An 18,724-nucleotide genomic window follows, 5' to 3' on the forward strand; every position below is an offset into this window, starting at 1 on the left:
TTGTTGTTTAGTCGTGTCTGCCTCTTCGTGACCCCACAGACCAGAGCACAACAGGCACTTCTCTGTCTTCCACTGCCTCCCGCAGTTTAGTCAAACTCATGCTGGTACCTTCGAGAACACTGTCCCACCATCTCTTCCTCTGTCGTCCCCTTCTCCTTGTGCCCTCCATCTTTCCCAACATCAGGGTGATAGATAATTTATTGCGGTCAAATACCAGCTCGCATAACAATAAAAACAGTGTTCCTAAAGATAAAATATACAATCAGAGCAGATTGCAGCAATAGCTCATGAGTTAAAATTGAGATATATACATACACCCGTACAACTGAGATTTGGGCTACCATAAAAATTGACCCTGATTTCCTTCAGAATGGAGAGGTTTGATCTTTTTGCAGTCCATGGGACTCTCAAGAGTAATTAATACTAGGATGTCTCCCCCTCAGTTCAGGGTGGGAAACTCTACATTCTTCCATAAACAGCTGAATTGTCACTTTAAACTACATTTTACAAAAGCAAATACATTCTTACTGAATTTTCAGGTTGACCTAAAAACCAAGCTCGAGGAATCTGAGCTAAATAAACTCACTTCACCTCCCCCCCCCCCGCCACGTACAGAGTGGAAGCTCTAACTTTTCCTATCTCTACCGTCCCGCGCTGCCATTGGCTGAGGGTCAGGCCCCGCCCCGCGCCTCCCACGCCCTCCCATTGTTGTGTTTTTCTCTTCTCCCCGCGCGGCGCGGCGCCTCCTGGGGGTTGTAGTCCCCGGACGGGCTCCCTTTCCGCGGCGAACCACGCAACGAGCCTGGGCGCGAGGACTCTCTTTCCCGTGGTGCCCCGCGCGGGAGCGGCCTGCAGGCCTCGCCGCCTTGACGGAGTGTCTGAGGGGGCTTCGCTGAGGGAGAAGAAGAGGCTTCGCCCGAGCCGCCCGCCGACCAGACCCGCCGACCGCCATGGGCTCCCTGCTCAGCCGCCGCATCGCCGGCGTGGAGGACATCGACATCCAGGCCAACTCGGCCTACCGGTACCCGCCCAAGTCCGGTAAGGCCCGGGCCCGCCGCCGCCCCCGCACCTGGTGGGGCCAGAGCCCCGGGGAAGGAATAATAATAATAATAATAATAATAATAATAATAATAATAATAATGGTAGTAGTGACCCCTCTTTCTCCTCAGCTTCCCTTCCCCAGTTTTCGTGGGGGGTTCTCATCCTCCCCCAACCCACAGGGGGGGGGGTCCCTGTTATTCCCAGCAGCCTGAGAGGAAAAGCGGCTTCGTTTCTCGGAGCGGCCGCCGGGGCTCTTCCTGGGTCGCGGGGGGTTGGGCTAGATGACCCCGGGGGTCCCTCTGGCTGCCATTCCTGCATTGCTGGGGCTGCCGCCGTCGCCGCCGTTCATCCCCCCCTGAGGATCCCACGGGCCTTTGGGATCGCGGAAGGGCATCGCAAAGCAACAGCGCAGTTTAATTTTTTGCTAACATTTTTTTGATTTTCCAGAAATAACAGTAACAATGACAATACCAAAACAAAACAGATTGACTTCCATGGGTAGGCAACCTAAGGCCCGGGGGCCGGATCTGACCCAATCGCCTTCTCAAGCTGGCCCGCAGACGGTCCGGGAATCAGCGTGTTTTTACATGTGTCCTTTTATTTAAAATGTATCTCTGGGTCATTTTTAGGGCGTAGGAATTCGTTCATTCCCCCCCAAAAAATCTAGTCTGGCCCCCCACAAGATCTGAGGGACAGTGGACCGGCCCCCTGCTGAAAAAGTTTGCTGACCCCTTCAGTCTAGTCCCTTCCTTGGTTCCATTATTTTTCAATATACTGCATGTCCATTGTGCGATAGCGCAGTTTAAAAGGCCCACAATAAAAAGAGCCTTTTTGCCTGGCACCTGAAGATGCAGGTGAGGAAGGCACCAGCTGAGCCTCCCTGGGGGAGCGCTCCAGGAAAGGGGAGCCACCACCAAAAAGGCCCCTGCTGCTGCCCCCCTCTGGGCCAGTTCGCCTGGAGTGATTGCGGTCTTGGGCCCTTGAAAGGTCCACAGCAGCACGTTGAACACAGAGGGGCATCCAGGACAAGAGGACCCTTGGCTTTCCCTCCAAACTCTGCCATCCTGATCCCCACCCCAAAACGTGACCAGAAGCCCCCCCCCCCATCAGAAGAGCCTGGTGGCAGGTGCCTCTTCTGAGAAGCCAGGAGACCACCTGAGCATAGCCCCCCTCCCCCCCCCCCGGGGGAGCCAGCCACTGCAAAGGGGCCAGTCAAATGGGCAGAGAGGAAAGAAAACACCTGCAAATGTCATTACTGGTTTGTAATCGTTTGAACATTTCAAACAGTGGCTTTTCCCGGATGATTTTCATGTATTATTATTTTCTTTGTGAGCCATGTCGAGTTTTTGGAGTTCTTTATAATCAAGCGGTGTATGAATTTTGTGAAATAAAATAAATAAATAAATAGGCACTGGTCCCAAGGGCTCCTCAGTGCCCCTTGGTCTTGGAGTCAAAGAGAGGGCTGTCGATTTCATGTCTCGCTTGTCTGCTTTCTGGACGAACAGGGATGTTTGCAGAGTTTTGCTCCAGTGTGTTTGTGATGCCCCCCCCCAGCTGCTGTGAACCAGAACAGCTGAAAATGGAGCCTCTGTGCTCAGTGGCAGCCTACCTCTGAGTCTCTGGTGAGGGGGCCACCTTCATGCCCAGATTGTGAGCTTGCCAGAACTGCTCACTGATGGAAACTGGGTTACATGGGTGTCTCTTCCCACCCCCATGTACAGCTGTAGTGGGCGCCCCGGGAGCTGTTGCCCTCGGATCCTGCTTGCAGGCATCCCTTTGGTTGGCCACACGGAGAGCAGGATTCCGGAACAGATCCAACTGCAGCCGGGCTCTTCTAATGTTTTTATCATGGCGTGCCCCTCCCTCCTCTGAGCCATTGCTAGGCAGCAGCAGTGGGCTGCCCCCTCCTCTTCTCTCCCTCCCCACATATCGCCTGCCTGCCAGCTCTCTTCTTCCAGGCACCTGCCAAATAGCAAGGTGGGTGGTTGTATGCCTGCATTGCACAGCCCACGAAAGGGGCTCCTTCCACAAATCTTGGGGTGGGGGGCAAGTGTAGCTTTTGGCTGCCAGCTGGTGTGGATGTCTGCCCTCTCCCACTCCAGAGAGAGGCTGCTGAGCCCCGCCTTGTGCCAAAGTCCTGCCAGTGCCCTTGGCATCTGAGCCCGATCTGCGGTGCAGGTCCTTTCTCGACTGTGAGGCTCACTGTGTGACTTTGGGCTGCCCTACCCTACAGGGTTGTTGTGAAGATAAAATGGGTGGGTGGGGGAAGAACTCTATACGATGACCTTGAGATCCTTGTGTGGACGACGGTGGTTAAAAATGTAATAAATACACACACGTAAAACTAGATCTTTGCCTTCTCTTCAGGGAACTACTTTGCCAGTCATTTTTTCATGGGAGGCGAAAAGTTTGACACGCCACACCCTGAGGGCTACCTTTTTGGGGAGAATATGGACTTGAACTTCCTTGGCAACAGGCCCGTCCAGGCAAGTACTCATTATTTTGGTGCACCAAAATGAACCGGGAGGAGGGGGAGCACCAGCCAGCCAGCTGTTTCAGGGCACAGCCCCCATCACAGCCATTGGATGGGGGTTGCTGTTGTCCCAAACAGCTGGAGCCTGCCAGGTCAGAGCAGGGTGTCCTCACAGGATCTCACCTGAATTATGACTTCTCAGTTTGAAGGGTTGCAGGCGTGTGTTTTTAAACAACTTTTCCCTGAGGTTGAATGGGGTTCAGAAAAACAAAGTGAGAAATACTGGTGGATTTCAATTGGGGGAGAGTGGACCCCTGGTTGCTGAATATGTACAGCTCTCCCTTTTTTGTTCTGGCTCAAACCCTTCCAGGGATAGCAGACAACCCTGCCTGGAGGTTTCCTCCTGTGTGTGCATGTGGAGAGAGCCAGTTTGTGCCAGTGTTGGGGGTGGAGAGCAGCCTGCCCCCCTCACGTCCTCCTCTAAACCTTCCCCCTTGCTTTGTGTGTGCTTTCTCAAGAGGCTCCTGGTTTTTCATTCCAGTTTCCCTATGTAACCCCAGCACCTCATGAGCCAGTGAAGACCTTGCGCAGCTTGGTGAATATCCGCAAAGATTCCCTTCGCCTGGTCAGGTACTGCAGACCCAAACCCCTATGGGGTGAGACGTTTCAGGGGGCCAGGGTGGAATCATAGCTGCCTTAGCCTATGCTCTGCTGAGGCCAAGGAGCTTAAAATGCAGACTCTGTGATGAGTTGGCACGGGGGGTGGGGGGGAGAGGTTTGAAATTGTGTATTTTTGCAAAGAAGGTGCTTAACTTGCCTTCTTTCCGTCTGAGCAGGTTGCTTGATTTTCTGACATTCAGAGGCTTCCTTTTTTATTTTTTATTGTGAACTCTTGATTGTGAGCTGAAGAAGGAGGCTTCCTTTGTCCTGGTCTTAGTGTGCTGCTGAACAGAGCATTTTAAGTGGGGGGTGTTTTGAGTTACAACAAAGGTTGCGCTTAGTATCACATTCCACACTTGCAGTGAATTGTGAAAATCTGGAGATATGCAAGATCTAGAAAGCAGGTGGTTTGAAACCTTGCTTTTGCTTGTTTCTAATTCTGGCCAAAATGGAGGGATTGAGAGGGATGGGTTGAGGGGCTTGAGAATTCTGGGCAGGGGAACATGAATAGAGGCAAGAAGGCAGAGGAGTCTGTCTCCTGAAGATCAGGTGTTTATTATGTATAATCCTATTGTGATAATATTGTTTCATGGCATACGTGGCTTCAGGGACCATATAATAATAATAATGGTAACCATTAATATAATAAAACCATTAATGTAATAAATATTGTGCATATCTTAGAAAGCATTTTAGACAGTCCCATCAGGAGAGCTGGAAATGTGATAGTTGTGAAGATAGTTTGAGTGGGTGGGTGGTAATAAAGAAACAGAGACGGCTGAAGGATTGAGTTTCTGCGCCAGGTGAGAGATTGCAGCAAGCTTAATGTCTGAGTTCACCTGCTGTGACTCAGCCTCCCTTTACATCAGGTACAAAGAGGACGCTGACAGCCCCACTGAGGAGAATGGGAAGCAGAAGGCCTTGTACAGCCTGGAATTCACCTTTGATGCCGACGCACGCGTTGCAATAACCATCTACTGCCAAGCGACGGAGGAGTTCATTAGCGGCATGGCCGTGTGAGTGCTGGGACTCTGGCAGCGAGGGGCCTTGTGGGGAGCCCATCAAAGGGATCATGTGTCTTTTGGAGACATCGTATTCACCCACCCATAGTTCTGTATTATTTTATTTATAAAAGTATTTACACACAGCTGTTTCATTTTTTAAAGCAGTCTACAACAGTAGTACATAACGCCATACAATAAAAGCCATATAGAAAAGTTAAAATCAGACGTCAGATAACTCTTGTGGAAAGATGTACTTTTAATTGCCCGCATCAGCCTGGCAGAAAAGAAGAGTATTCAGCAGGCATTTAAAGGTTGAAACAGAAGGCGCCTGCGTGATCTCCAGTGGCAGAGAGTTTCACAGGACTGGGCCGATGACGCTGAAGGCTCAGTTTTGTGTTGTTGTCAGATGAGCCTTGCCAGCTTGGAGAATGACCAGCGACACTCCTGCACATAATCTCCTCGATCGAGCTGGGCTATAAGGGATTAGGTGATCCCTGAGATACCCTGGACCTAAGATGTTCAGGGCTTTGTAAGCGAATACAAGGACTTTGAACCTGGCGCAGTAGTAGACGGGCTTTAGCAATGGAGCCCCATGTTGTTGACTAGACATTCTGCACCAGCTGGAGCTTCTGAACCAGGTCCAAGGGCAGCCCCATAGAGTGGTCAGGATATCCCTGTTCTGGAATGGTTGTAGCTGGCAAACCAGCTGAAGGGATGGGGATCTTAGCTCTTAAATTCACCAGCTTGGCTCAGCAGAAAAATATATTGCCATCCCCAAGGTCTGGCATCCCTGCCCCACTGAGAGCTGCACTCTGGGGTAGTTTGGAGACGCCCTTCTTTCCTTTATGTCCAGAAATCTGCTAGCTTAGCTGAGGGTGCCAGCAGGTCCACATGCACGTGACATGGTTTGCTGCAGCTTCCGTTGCTTTTGGCCTGTGCTTCGCCATGACATGGAAGGGTCTGGATGTGGCCTGTGAGAGCCCAGGAGCTGCCTCTGGGTGTGATGCTGAGCCTCTCCTCTTCTCCCTGCCTGCAGCTACAGCACAAAGAACCCTTCTCTGCAGTCGGAAACAGTGCATTACAAGCGAGGAGTCAGCCAGCAGTTCTCGCTCCCATCCTTCAAGATAGACTTTTCAGACTGGAAAGACGACGAGGTGACGTTCCTGGCCTCTTAGTGCCTCCCAGATTGGGGTCTTTTAGCTTAGCGGAGTCACATAGGCTTGTGTTTCTCCCTCCTGCCTCCCCCGTCTTAATGAATTTGCTCCTGGGGGTTTGGGGGGGGGGGTTGAAAGCAAAGCAGTTGTGGTGTCCTCAGCACAAGAACAAATTTATAAAGGTGCTGGGAAATGAAGTAAAGATCTTCCAAGGGGAGGGGCTGGAAGCAGGGAAGGAAGCTGAGTGGCTGCTTGGCCTTCCTTCCCATCCGTTATCTCTCTCCCCCCCCCCCCCCATGCACACAAAAGGAGGTTTTTTGACACCTTTTCCTTGGAGGAGTTCCATATGGAAAGCCACAGGACTCCCTACCAGGTGGACTAATCCCTCTGTTTGCTCCTTCCTTCCAGCTGAACTTTGATCTGGACCGCGGCATCTTCCCCGTCGTCATCCAGGCTGTGGTGGATGAAGGCGACGGTAAGACACCCGCTTTGCCTTCGTGCCCCTGGGAAGCGGAAGCAATTGGGCTGGCTCAGGGGCACCAGCAGGGTTTGGCCCAGAGGCTGGAGTGGCCTTCCCAAGGGGCCAGGCTGCGCTGGAATCAGACAGTCCTGGGAAAGGTCTCCCCATGCTAGTTTTTCTGTGTTGGGGCTGAGCAGGGTGCTGGAGGGGAACTGGTTTGCTGGCTCTTGGGCAGGATTTGGCTCATGCCACCTCCACCTTCTGTTCCCATCTGGGACTGTCTCCCTGTTCATATGCGTCTTCTGGGACGCAAGAGAGGCTCTGTGCTAAAGAAGGCCTGTTCTTTAAGCCACGCAAAAGACCCGCGTTGCCCAAGAGATTTGGATTGCCAGCAGTGCTAGCAGATTAACTTCAGTGTTTCCTATTCTTAGAGTAATTGCGTATCCCTTTTTGAGAATTTAGTCTTACTGATGTACCCTTTCTCAGGAGAAGTATTTTTTACATTTTTTTTAAACAAACCATATATTGTAAAGCTATTTATAAAGAATTATTAAAGCTACCCCCTCATCATTATTATTATTATTTGGGTAGTTGTAATAATACGGTCAAACCTTTGTTTTCGAGCAGCTTAGTTCTCAAACGGTTTTGGCTCCCGGACACTGCAAATCCAGAAGTGACTGTTCTGGTTTGCGAACTATTTTTGGAAGCCGAACGTCCGACAGGGCTTCTGTGGTTTCCGACTGGCTGCAGGAGCTTCCTCAGCTGATTTATCTAGCTGAGAGCAAATTCTGCTGTGAACCCTTTGAAACCCTTTTGTGTGCCCCTGCGGATACACAGACCACACTTTGGGAAACACTGCTCTGGTTCCATCTGTGACACTTCAGAGAGATATCCCTGGGAGGGAAACAACAACTGGAGCCTTCTCTCCTTCGCCTCCATAGTGAGATCTCTTGTGCTGGAAGTCTTCAGCCAAGGGCTGTGTGTCAATAAAGCTGGAGACAATGGCGATGTTGTTTGAAGGAGCTATTGCCGCTCCCTCTTAGCTTTTCCCATCATGCCGTGGGAGAGAAAACGAAAATATTATCTTCTGTTTGTCTAACTAGTAGCCTGGGTCAAGAAAGCCCCCCCCCCCCAGCCTGTGGTCACATGACAGTTTGATGAAGAGGTCAGCCCAGTGGGCAGCAGCTTTGAGAAAGGTGAATTCCATGCCAGGGAGCATTAGAAAAGGAGTCGGAACAAAAACGGTCTCTAGTGCGATGCCATGTTTGGAAACCTGGGTACGGTTCTGGTTGCCTTGCCTCAAAAGGGAAATTGCCAGGAGGGAAAAGGGTTCAGAAAAGGGCTTGGTTCAGAACCACCTGCTGACCTCCATTGTATGCATTGATTGTGCACGACTTCTTCCTTGGTCACCTTGAAAGCTCTGCTGCCCATGTGACCATTTGGGTAGCCTGTGCAGCTGGGCTAGTGGGAAATCCCGACTTTGGAGAGTCCTACTGCTGGAGGACGTGGGCCCCGATCCTCCTCCCTTGCAGCCTGGCCTGATGGGGCATTTGGACTGCCTGTCGCCTTGCCCCTGATCTCATGGGCCTTCTGCTTTCCCCGCAGTTGTCGTGGAAGTGACTGGCCATGCCCACATCCTCCTGGCTGCCTTTGAAAAGGTAAGAAGCCCCCTTTTGCCCCATCTGAGCAGGAGATGGCTTTGGGTGGTTGCTGGACTAACAGCACTGGCAGAGGGGAGAGACATTGCCTTGCCTTCTCCGTGGCTCCAGCCTCTCTTGCAAGGCCCCTTTCCGCTCCTCTCTTGCCCTGTTCTGTTTGGTGCTTTGAATGGGGAAATCTGCAGAATCTGGCAGCTTGGATTGTGTAATCAAAATAAATCCTGAAAATGCAAGTGGGTCTGTGCATGGAAGGAGGGTTTGCTTAGCAAGCAGCTGAAGACTTTTCATATTAAATGTGCCAACCTCTCTCTCCCGTGTCCTTTCCCCTCACCAGCATGTGGATGGCAGTTTCTCGGTGAAGCCTTTGAAGCAGAAGCAGATCGTAAGTCTTTGTCTGTCTGCAAGGATGTGGCTTAATCTTGTTTTTTTAAAGCTGTATTTCAATCAATTGTTTTTATATTTGGTGTAAGCCGCCCTTGGCTGGGGAAGGCAGGGTATAAATAAAGTATTATTATTATTATTATTATTATTATTATTATTATTATTATTGGCAGAGGTGCTGGCTGACATCCCAGAGAGGCCTGGCCCCTACCCAACTTATCAGGGCCCACTGGATTTACTGCACTGAGAATGTGTAATACAAATATTTAAACCGTTGTTTTTTTAAAGGAGGTTTAGGCAGATTCACAGATGATAAAGTTCTCTGTGGGTACTAGGCATGATGTCCACAGGATTGAAGGCAATGTACCTCTGAATCAATACCATTTGTTGCGGGTCCCAAATAAGAGCATCAGAAGAGCCAATGGCCCATGTAGTCCAGCACCCTCTTCTCACAGGGGCCGACCAGATGCCTGTTCTGGAAGCCCAAAGGCAGGACTGGAGCTCTCCCCCTCCCCTTTCAAGCAACCAGTGTTCAGGCGCATGGTGCTTCTGACAGTGGGGGTGCAACATGGCCATTGTGCCAAGTAGCCATTGATGTGTTGTTCCTCCCCTGCGCTGCCTATGGGGTTCCCAGAGTCGTCTGATTGGCCACTCCGAGGACAGAATGTGGGCCACATGCACTTCCTTTGGCTTAGCCAGCAGCTGCCAGGTTCTTCTGACTTGTGCTTATGCTCAATGAAGAGCACATTGCTGCCCTTTTATTATTCTGGTTTTGGTTTCCAACCTGTTTCCATCCTTTTTTCTCATTTGCCTTAGATGGTTGTTTCTTCGTGTTTAGTTTTCAGCTGTGTATTTGTATCATGTTGTGTTTAACTTCCATTGCAAGCCGCCTAGAATATCCTAGTGGAAATAGTAGTAGTAGTAGTAGTAGTAGTTAAGAGTAACGATTAAAAAAGAAGCAAGCAGCATTTCCTGCTTCCCCACAGGTGGACCGGGTCAGTTACCTGCTTCAGGAGATCTATGGCATTGAGAACAAGAACAACCAGGAGACTAAGGTGAGGAGGGAGCGAGGAAGGGGAGGCCATCAATTCTCCCAGGGCTGCAAGGCAGTCAAAGACCATGAGAGGAGCGCATCCCTCTGTCTAAAAGGGGAGTAAGGAGAGGTTATCCCTTGAACGTTCCCTTTTGAGGCTTTTGCTCTCCAGAGGGAGAGAAGTTGTCTATTGACCCACAGCAACAGCTCAGAGCTGTGGCTTTCTTCTGGCATCTGCTTAAGCCAAATCCTGCTAAGGCACCTTGTGAGTGTGTGCCTCTGAAATTTTGGGGCTTTGCCTGTTGTGGGTGGGGTTGATCTTACCACCTGCTGCCAGTAGTGTTGGGTTGGGTGGTTCTGTCTGTCAGAGTCCGGAAAGGGGCCCCTGGATTTCTGCGGTACAGCGAGGGTTCTGAACGCTGAGCTGGGCCACAGGAGCATCCAGTGAGTTCTCTGTCTCCCTCTCCCTCCGCTGCAGCCCTGTGACGATGAGAACAGTGACAACAGCAACGAGTGTGTGGTGTGCCTCTCCGACCTGCGGGACACCCTCATCCTGCCCTGCAGGCACCTTTGCCTCTGCAACTCGTGTGCCGACACCCTGCGCTACCAAGCCAACAACTGCCCCATCTGCCGCTTGCGTGAGTAGCAGGGGGGCGGGGCGGGGCGGGGCAGAGGTGAGGGAAGAAGCTCTTTGCAGGCCAGGAGGAGACCAGCAAACCCGGGGCTTGAAGCACAGAGACCCTTCTCCACCTTTGATCACACGGGGCAGCTTTTCCTCTGGGGGCTGCCATTCTCATTGCATGGAGCAGGCTTGTTTTCTACTGCCAGCGGATTCAGGTCTCAAGAAAGAAGATTCCGACTAAGCATTAGGAAGAATTTTTGGAGGGCAAGAGGCATTCAGCTGTGGGAAGGACTCACAGAACCCACAACTCCCCTGGAAGGTTGCAGTCTCTTCCATTGGAGGTTTCTAAGTGGAGGTCTGATGGCCATTTGTCAGGGATTCTTCAACTGCGATTCCTGCATTGCAGGGGGTAGATGATCTCGGGGTCCCTTCCCACTCTAGAGTCCTATGATGCCCGGGGGGGGGGGGCACGTTTGTTCCCCCTGTTCAGTGAAACTCTCATGGGAAGTCCTTTGCTGATGGGCAGGGATGGAGCAGGGAAACATGAGCTCCGTGGATTCAGTTTCTGTGGTATAGCAAGGTGCACATGCCTTGCCACACGAGCGCAGGAGGAGCATTGCAGGATTCCAGGTTTGGTGCCCATGCCTGTTTCTGAGGCCTGTGCCTTTAAGGGGCTCTGCTGGGCAGCAGCTGATCTGCCTTGGCAAAAGCAGTTTCTGTGTTACCGCTAGCAGGGGGCTTTGGGGTCCCAACTGCCCACAGCCCAACCCGTAGGAGGCAAAGATGATGTGCCTTGCCCCTGGCAGATTTCGGGCGCAAGAGATGAGACTGGGCTCCTCTTGACTTCCCCCCTCAGCCTTCCGAGCCCTGCTGCAGATCCGAGCCGTGAGGAAGAAGCCCGGGGCCCTGTCTCCGCTCTCCTTCAGCCCCGTCCTGGCACAGACCCTGGACCACGATGAGCATTCGGTGAGAAGCAGCCTCAGGCGTCTGGGAGGGGTCAGCAGGAGGGGTGGTTTCACTCCCCAAAGCACACTTGAAGCACTGGGGGGGGGGGAGGATGCATCTTTCTGTGTGGGGTGGAGGGCACTTGGTTTAGGTTCTAGGCAGACATGGGCTCATCCCCACCTTTGCTGGGGGCTCCTGGGGGCCTTTTCTGCTGAGCCTTGGCTGTCCCCCTCAGGTAATGGGGGGGGGTGTCAGCCTGCCTCATAGAAGGACAGGAAGCCATAAAAATAGCAAAGGAGAGAGACAGGGAAGGAGGAAGAGAAGGTGTGTTGCTATCCCAGTGGATGGGAATAGCTGTTTTCTTTCGTTTTCTTACTACTACTACTACTAATAATAATAATTTATATGCTGCCCATCCAACTGAGTTGCCCCAGCCATTCTGGGAAGCTTCCAAACATTTAAAACACAGTACCCCCCCTTCCCTCCATCTGGGTGCCCATGGCAGTGGCTGACGGGGGGTTCCCAGGCAGCCAAGCTTTAGCCTGTGCCTCCAGACTCTCCCCTGGGACTGTTGCACAACCCTGAGAGTCCCCAGCTCAGCTGGCCAGAGAAACAGAACGCGAGATGCCCTTCTGAAGACAAGTAACAGCAACAAGAATGATCATTCCTCATAAAAGTGACTTGAAGCAACTGAGGAAGATCAACTCATTGCTAAACATAAGGCCATAACAAGAGCCTGCTGGATCAGGCCAGAGGATCCAGTCCTGCCTCCTGTACTCACAGTGGCCAACCAGGTGCCCCTTGTGGGGAACCTGCAAGCAGAACAGCAGCTCCAGAGCCCTTGGCCTCCTGTGGTTTCCAGCAACGGGTTCAGAAGTCTTGCTGCCTCCGACTGTTGAGGAATTGCCCAGCCATGCTGGACAGCAGCCACTGAGAGCCCCCTCTTCCTCCCTTAATCTGTCCAGCCCTTTTAAAGCCTTCCAAGTTGGTGGCCATAAGATGTTTCTCTCCTATCCTGATAAGGAGTGTGAGATTTGGGGAAGATTTCAAACTACTTATTGTGGTTCTTGTTCTTTTTCTCTCTGGTGTTTTTGTCGTCCTTAAATGTTGTAAGCTGCCTTGTAAAGCGTTAATCTTAAAAGGTGGTGTATAAATGTCTCCATGGGTGTCTTCTATTGCCAGGCAGTGTGTTTAGCTGCAATTCCTGCAGTGGGGGTTCCAGTCCTGCAGTTCTGTGAGGGCAGAGCTAAAGAGGCTTCAATGCCGTAGGGATCAAACTGCAACGACGGATGGCAGTGGCTGAGCTTTTGTCTTCCTCTCCTTCTCCCTCCGCAGTGTTCGGACAACATCCCTCCGGGCTATGAGCCCATTTCTTTGCTGGAAGCCCTGAACGGCCTGCGCTCCATCTCCCCCTCCATCCCCTCGGCTCCCCTCTACGACGAGATCACCTACACGGGGGTCCTGGACGGACTTCCCCTCTCTGGAAGACCCCTGGTGGGGTTGGACCGAGCTGTGGAGAGCAGCCACCAGAAGAGCAAGCGCAGCAAGTCACCAGACAGGTGAAATCTTGTGGAGAAGCCTCTTTGGATCGCTCCCTCTCGCCCTCCCCTACGCCAGGTCCTTCCTTGCTCCGTTTCCCAGTCCAAACCTTCCTCTGCTTCTCCTCTGCCCAACGCCTGAAGCTCAGGGCTCCTGGTGCCTTGCCTCTCGCCCCAGAGTCAAACCGCCCCCACCCCCGCCATGCGAGCCGCTGCCAATCCTCTGGGTCGCAGCTGTGTCTCTTGTTCTCTGCAGCACCCTCCGGTCTCCCTCGTCACCCATCCACGAAGAGGATGAGGAGAAGCTTTCGGAGGACTCAGACTTGCCACTCAGCGGGACAGAGCTTGTGCTGCAGGAGGGCAGCTCCCCAGAGGTGAATTTCTCTCACTCTCTCTGTCTGCCTGCCTGCCTGCCTGCCTGTCTGGCTCCTGCCTCTTTGCTAAGCCTGGAGTGGCCTGGTGCTGGGGTCGGGCTTGGGGCTGCTGTGAGCCTTGCTGAGTTGTCAGCCTCAGAAACGTACCTCCTTGCTGCCTGTTCCTGCTGACAGCTGAGCAACCGCAAGAGCTCCTTGGCCAAGTTGGACTGTGTGTGCGTGTGTGTGTGTGCAAACTAACAAGTGGAGGTGTCTGGTTCTGGGTCGTCTTGCAAAAAGTTGTAGTTTTTACTGGCATCGGGAGGTGGCCAGTATACAGCAGGTGGGCTGTTTGGGCCGCCCACCATGAGCTGCTACAGCTGGATGCTCCCATGGGTGGTCCCCATCACCCGTCTCCTTCCCCTCCCACACCCCACCCTCATCGGCTCCTGTAGTCCCAGCCGCACACCAGGTGAGAGATGAGCTGCTCTTGCCCTTTGCTTGCAGCAGTGCTGATGGCTAGGGAAGGGGGCAAGCCCTCTTGATGTTGGGCAGCAGACCACTCTCCCCAAGGGCTCTGGCAGGGGCCTCCCTCCCCACCAAATGTGATGATTGAGGAGGAAGGACCCCCTTCAGACTTCCTCACCGTCACGCTGGGAAGAAGCATCCCCTCCGTTGCTGGCTTCTGCTCTGTTCCTCCCCATAACAGTCTTGCTTAACACACCAGTCCCTTCCCACGGGCTTCCACAGCCTCTTCCCAGACTGAGGGAAACGGCAGCTCTTTTTTCTTCTCCATTGACTTGTCAGCCTAGGAAGCTGAGCGGAGCCTGGCTACCAGATCAGGGGATTTTCCACCAAGTGTGGAGGGGCAGTATTGCCTCTCTATCTCCCCGCCCGCTGGCCTTTGGTGCCCGGGCTCCCACTTCCACGCAGCTGCCGCTTGGACCTAGCTGGAAACTGTCGGGCCCAGAATGTTTTCTCTTGACTTTCCAGATTTTGGGGGGGGGGGGCAACAATCATCCAGAGAGGCATTGGCAGCAATCTTCCCATATTTAGGCCGGTGCTTGAACCCATGTGATTTTTATTCACAATTTTTATTCACAATTTTTGTTCCTGCTTACATGTTATCTTACTGGGTTTTGTGTCATATTTTTATTGTATTTCTATATGCTAAGCCTTTTTTGTCATTGTGGTCACCTGCTTTGAATATACTTTTTTATAGGAAAACTGGGCATACATTTTACTAAACCAAAAAATTGCCCTTTTCCCCCTTGAGAGCCCCAAGTGTCCCTTTCAATGGGATCCGGAGGAAACCTATTTCCTGCACGAAAACAAAACTCCCTGCTCTGGAATGGTGCTGGTTTCTGCCCATTTGGAACGCAAAGCATGGGGCTGTATAGCGACCCTCCTCCTCTGCAGAAATGAGACCCTTTTCTTTTTCTCCTCCTCCTCCCATCTTTCAAGAGCCTGACAGCGGAAGAAGCAGAGGCAGCCAGCCCCCTGCAGCAAGGTGAGCTCTGGCTGGGCCTGTGGTGGGTGAGAACTGGCGGCGGGGGGGGGAGGGGGGAGTATCCTTACCCTCTGGCCTGATCCCCTCCTGGGTATATGTCGTGTCTGTGCTATTGAATATGGGCCTGGAAAGAACCCCACTGCTAGGAATGGCCCCCCGGAGGGGCAGCTTGGGCAAAGTGGAGCAGCCACGAGAGCAACGTGTAGTGGTTAGAGTGCTGTACTAGGACCTGAGAGAGACCACGCTCCACGAAGCTCACTGGCTGAGACCTTGGGACGGTCGCCGTCTCTTTCGGCTTTACCTACCTCTCAGGGTTGTGGGGATTAAACGAGAAGGGCAGGAGAACTAATAGATAAGAATGTTGGCTATTTCGTAGATTAGTTGGGCTGCAGAAGGCATGCTGGGGAGACCACACATTCAAGAAATGCAAAAGTAACTTTTGCTAGGTTTTAATAACAATAACAAAAACTCCTTTTACACTAAATTACAATATATCCATCAGCACGACCCATCCACCAGGGTACTGAGAGAGCTACATACTGCTCTTTATATACCACACCCAACAGCCTTATTACCACAACTTAACAGCACCTGCTATACTGCTTCACAGCTGTAAAACGAGGTCACATTATTTGCTCTGGCCTTTAAAGAAATACACATCTTGTGGAACAATAATGAACCTTCAAATTTAAAGAGACCATTCACCAAAGAAATGCAGCAATGTGAAGGCCTTTGGTCAACCCTTGATCTGGGGGCCCCTGGCCAAAGCGAGGGAGTGGCAGCATGCCAAGGCGCTGAGGCTTCCCCTTCTTTCTCCCTCTTGCAGGCGCCCAGCCTCCCTCGGTGGAGGCCCTTGTCCAGGAGAGCAGCAGCAGCACCTGTGACCCCAGCAGCCTCCCCATCCTGGAGAGCGACCTGCCAGCGGACGTCTACCTGCCAGGTAACATCGGAAGGAGCCCTCGCTGGTGACTGGCGCTCCTTTCCCTCCGCTGAGAGGGGGATGAGGCCCTCGCTTGGCCAAGAAGGAAGGGCCCTGACCCACCTGTCCCCCGTCCCCCCAGCTTCATGCGCCGCCCTGGCTTTTCCTGCTCCTGCACCCATGGCCCGGCTGCCTTTGCATCGCTGCTGCTCTCTGTGTGGCAGCCATGGCCCTATTCTGTACATCCATGCCACTCAGGCCCCATCCGTGTGGCACAAGGAGGAGGGCAATTGGGAACGGGGGGTGGGGGGTGGGAAGCACATGCAGAGGGGGCAGAAGAGGTGCAGAGGGTGAGGCTTGTGGTGGGTTGCAGAAGAGGCCTCCGCCCTGCTCTTGGGCACCACCCGATGCCCACAGCAAGGTCTGTCCGTCCGTCTTTTCTGACCGCTTTTTCTAACGTCTCCCCCCTTTCTGTCTGCCCCGCCTGGGCAGCCCTCGGCCTGGACTCCTGCTCTGTTGGGATAGAGGAGTAAGCTGGTACGTCTCGTCTTTCCTCCCTATATGCTGGCGGGGGCCTCTTGGGAGGGCGGGTGGGGAAGGGCAGCCAGAAGTGGGGCAAGGGGGCGGAGGAGAGCTGCAGTGGGGAGGGGGCTGAGATGCGCAGGGCAGCTTCCGCCCTGCTGTTGGCGGTCTCTTTCAGGGGCCAGGCACTCACCTCGGGGTGTCAGAGTCAGGCGCCCTGCCTTGCTTCTTGCTCCCACCCTATGCCTGGGGGGCAGGAGGGCTGAGAGGGGCAGCAGCACCAGGGCTCCTGAGCCGGCCTCTTTCTCTCCCCCCCCCCCAAACCGCAGGATCTTCTGACTTCGCTGGCACCCTCCCTGGCCGTGGGACCAGCCAATCCGGGCAGCCCTTCCTGTTCAACAATCCCCGCCTCTGCGTGGAAAGCGGGCAGAGCCCATCCTGAGCGCCTGGCTCGGGGTTCGAAAGCCGCCGCCGAGGTGCTCACAATGCCAAACGCCCGGGCGCATCTTCTGGGGCGGCTCCTCTTTCTGCCTGCCTGTGGGGAAGCAGCCCCCTGCCTCCCTTCCTCTTCCACCAGCGAAGGAACCTTTACGGGACACGGGTTCCGATGCTGCGGCACGAGACAGACATTCCCCCTCTGCGGGGCTCAGCCTCGGACCAGGACTCTCCCCCCCTCCCTCCAAGGGACTCTTCTGTGTCTTTGTACAGAAATGCATGATATTCAGTGCCCCCCCCCGCATTGGCCGTGAGGCTGGTGTGATGGAAAAGATTTCCGCCTGCCTTGCTGTGCTCTCTTCCTGCCCCCCCCACCCTCTTTGGACATATCTGTTGGCGCCTTGGCCTTTTTAACCCCCTGCCTCTGATTTCCCCCTCCTGCTTTCCAGCCTGCCTGCTCTGCTCCCAGCCGGCACTTGGGGCTCCTGGCAGAAACCCCCATCCAGGCACATGGGGCGGGGGGGGGGCTTCTTCCTGCTCCTGCAGAAAGGGAAAGTGGGTCAGGCACAAGGCCCTTTCTGCCCTCCTCCTCCTCCATGGACTTCCTGCCAGGGTGCTGGCTGGACTCCAGAGACGAAGCCAGCGAGGGGCGGGAGGGACTCAGCTGGAAGTGGCCTGAGGCTCCCCACTGGGACCTGCGTCTTCTGCCCCACAGCTACCCCTCCTCCACCACCACTTGCTGCTTTGCTGCAGGAATTGGAGGCAGAGCAGCAGAGCCAACCTGGGGGGGGGGCACTTTTGCTGGAGGGTGACGCAGAACCTGCTGCTTCCTCTCTTGCCCTGAGGCCGGGGCATCTGGTGGGTGCCCCCTTGTGCTGCCTGTGGCACCGAGCAGGAGCCTGTTCACCCCCCACCTTGAGCTCCACGGTTTGGGGCTGTGCCCAGGTGTGCCTTCTCCTCCTCCTCTTCCTCCCTCCCAACTGCTTCACCCAGAAAGCGGGGGGGGGGGGGTGAGGGGTGTCCTTGTGGACTAGCTGCCTGAGGGGCTGCCCGCTGCTTCCTTGCCCCCTCCCCAACTGCCGCCTTTGAGGGGGCCACTCTCTTTCCAGGCCCAGAGAGCAGAGCTGGGCCAATGTGTTTCTATATTTATAGTAATAAACCCCTCCTGTGTCAGTCTGGTTGATGCTGGTGACTGGCTTTTTCTTGTTGGTTTCTTCCTTCCTGGTGTCCGGTGGGGCACATTGACCATGCAGTTCCAGTCTCTTCACTGACCTGAGGAAGCCTCCCGCCTTTATGGGCCTTATGCCAAGTGAGACTGCTAGTACCTTGAGAGGAGTAACTTCCTGATAGTAAGAGCTGTTCGACAGTGGAATTTGCTGCCAAGGAGTGTGGTGGAGTCTCCTTCTTTGGAGGTCTTTAAGCAGAGGCTTGACAACCATATGTCAGGAGTGCTCTGATGGTGTTTCCTGCTTGGCAGGGGCTTGGACTCAATGGCCCTTGTGGTCTCTTCCAACTCTATAATTCTATGATTCTATGATTCTAAATGTTGGGAGTGGCAGTGCTCTGAGTTTGCCTTCTGCCCCTTCCTTCCTTGCCTGCCCAACAAGCCACTGCCCCCCTGGCCCTTCTTTCCCACCAGTCAGGAGTGCTTCTGCAGCCGCCTTGGCATGTGGCCCACATCTGCCACTCACCCCTTGGCACTGCAGCCAAATCTACTGGCAAAACGCTTTTGACCCAGACACCAGTGCCCTCTCAAGCCAGGCCAGTGGTCCATTCAGCGGGGCTGGTGGAGGAGAGACCCGCCTTTCACCCTTCAGGGGTGCCCCAGGGAGGGGAAGGGATGGTGCTGTGCTCTCAGCCAGGCCTCGCTGGCCCCTGCCCTCGCAGATCTCTCTCCCACCCCGGCAGGTGAGCAGGACAGTTTGTTCCTCTGAGGAGGCTGGCCGTTTGGAGGAACAATGAGCCAGCCAATGCGCTCAGGCTGCCACTCTTTGTCTCCAGAGCACTTGCCCAACT

The 18,724-nt window shown here is 53.7% G+C and overlaps 1 protein-coding gene across 2 annotated transcripts; it reads left to right on the top strand.

Annotated features, from left to right (window-relative positions):
- The first annotated feature begins 816 nt into the window (after positions 1–816).
- Positions 817–17,889, top strand: MGRN1 (mahogunin ring finger 1). 2 transcript variants are annotated; one of them, XM_083474753.1, is made up of 17 exons: positions 817–1,038; positions 3,409–3,527; positions 4,056–4,144; positions 5,044–5,190; positions 6,215–6,332; positions 6,741–6,807; positions 8,398–8,450; positions 8,785–8,832; positions 9,818–9,886; positions 10,343–10,502; positions 11,343–11,452; positions 12,767–12,990; positions 13,226–13,343; positions 14,787–14,832; positions 15,659–15,772; positions 16,244–16,288; positions 16,603–17,889. In XM_083474753.1, exons 1-16 carry the CDS (start codon positions 951–953, stop codon positions 16,282–16,284), a joined length of 1,611 nt encoding a protein of 536 aa, XP_083330879.1. In that variant the 5' UTR covers positions 817–950; the 3' UTR covers positions 16,285–16,288; positions 16,603–17,889. The 2 variants fall into 2 exon arrangements, with proteins under 2 accessions (XP_083330879.1, XP_083330878.1); XM_083474752.1 differs by lacking the exon at positions 16,244–16,288.
- The last annotated feature ends 835 nt before the right edge of the window (positions 17,890–18,724 follow it).

This window comes from Podarcis liolepis (assembly GCF_965112155.1).
Source record: "Podarcis liolepis genome assembly, chromosome: 14".
Classification (NCBI taxonomy): domain Eukaryota; kingdom Metazoa; phylum Chordata; class Lepidosauria; order Squamata; family Lacertidae; genus Podarcis; species Podarcis liolepis.

What these genes read in the sequence shown, in the direction of transcription:
- MGRN1 (XM_083474752.1), top strand. Translation starts at nt 951, where the DNA reads ATGGGCTCCCTGCTCAGCCGCCGCATCGCCGGCGTGGAGGACATCGAC. An exon ending in TCCTGGCTGCCTTTGAAAAG is followed by an intron (nt 8,451 to 8,784) that starts GTAAGAAGCCCC and finishes TCCCCTCACCAG; the next exon opens with CATGTGGATGGCAGTTTCTC. An exon ending in AGCGGACGTCTACCTGCCAG is followed by an intron (nt 15,773 to 16,602) that starts GTAACATCGGAA and finishes CCCAAACCGCAG; the next exon opens with GATCTTCTGACTTCGCTGGC.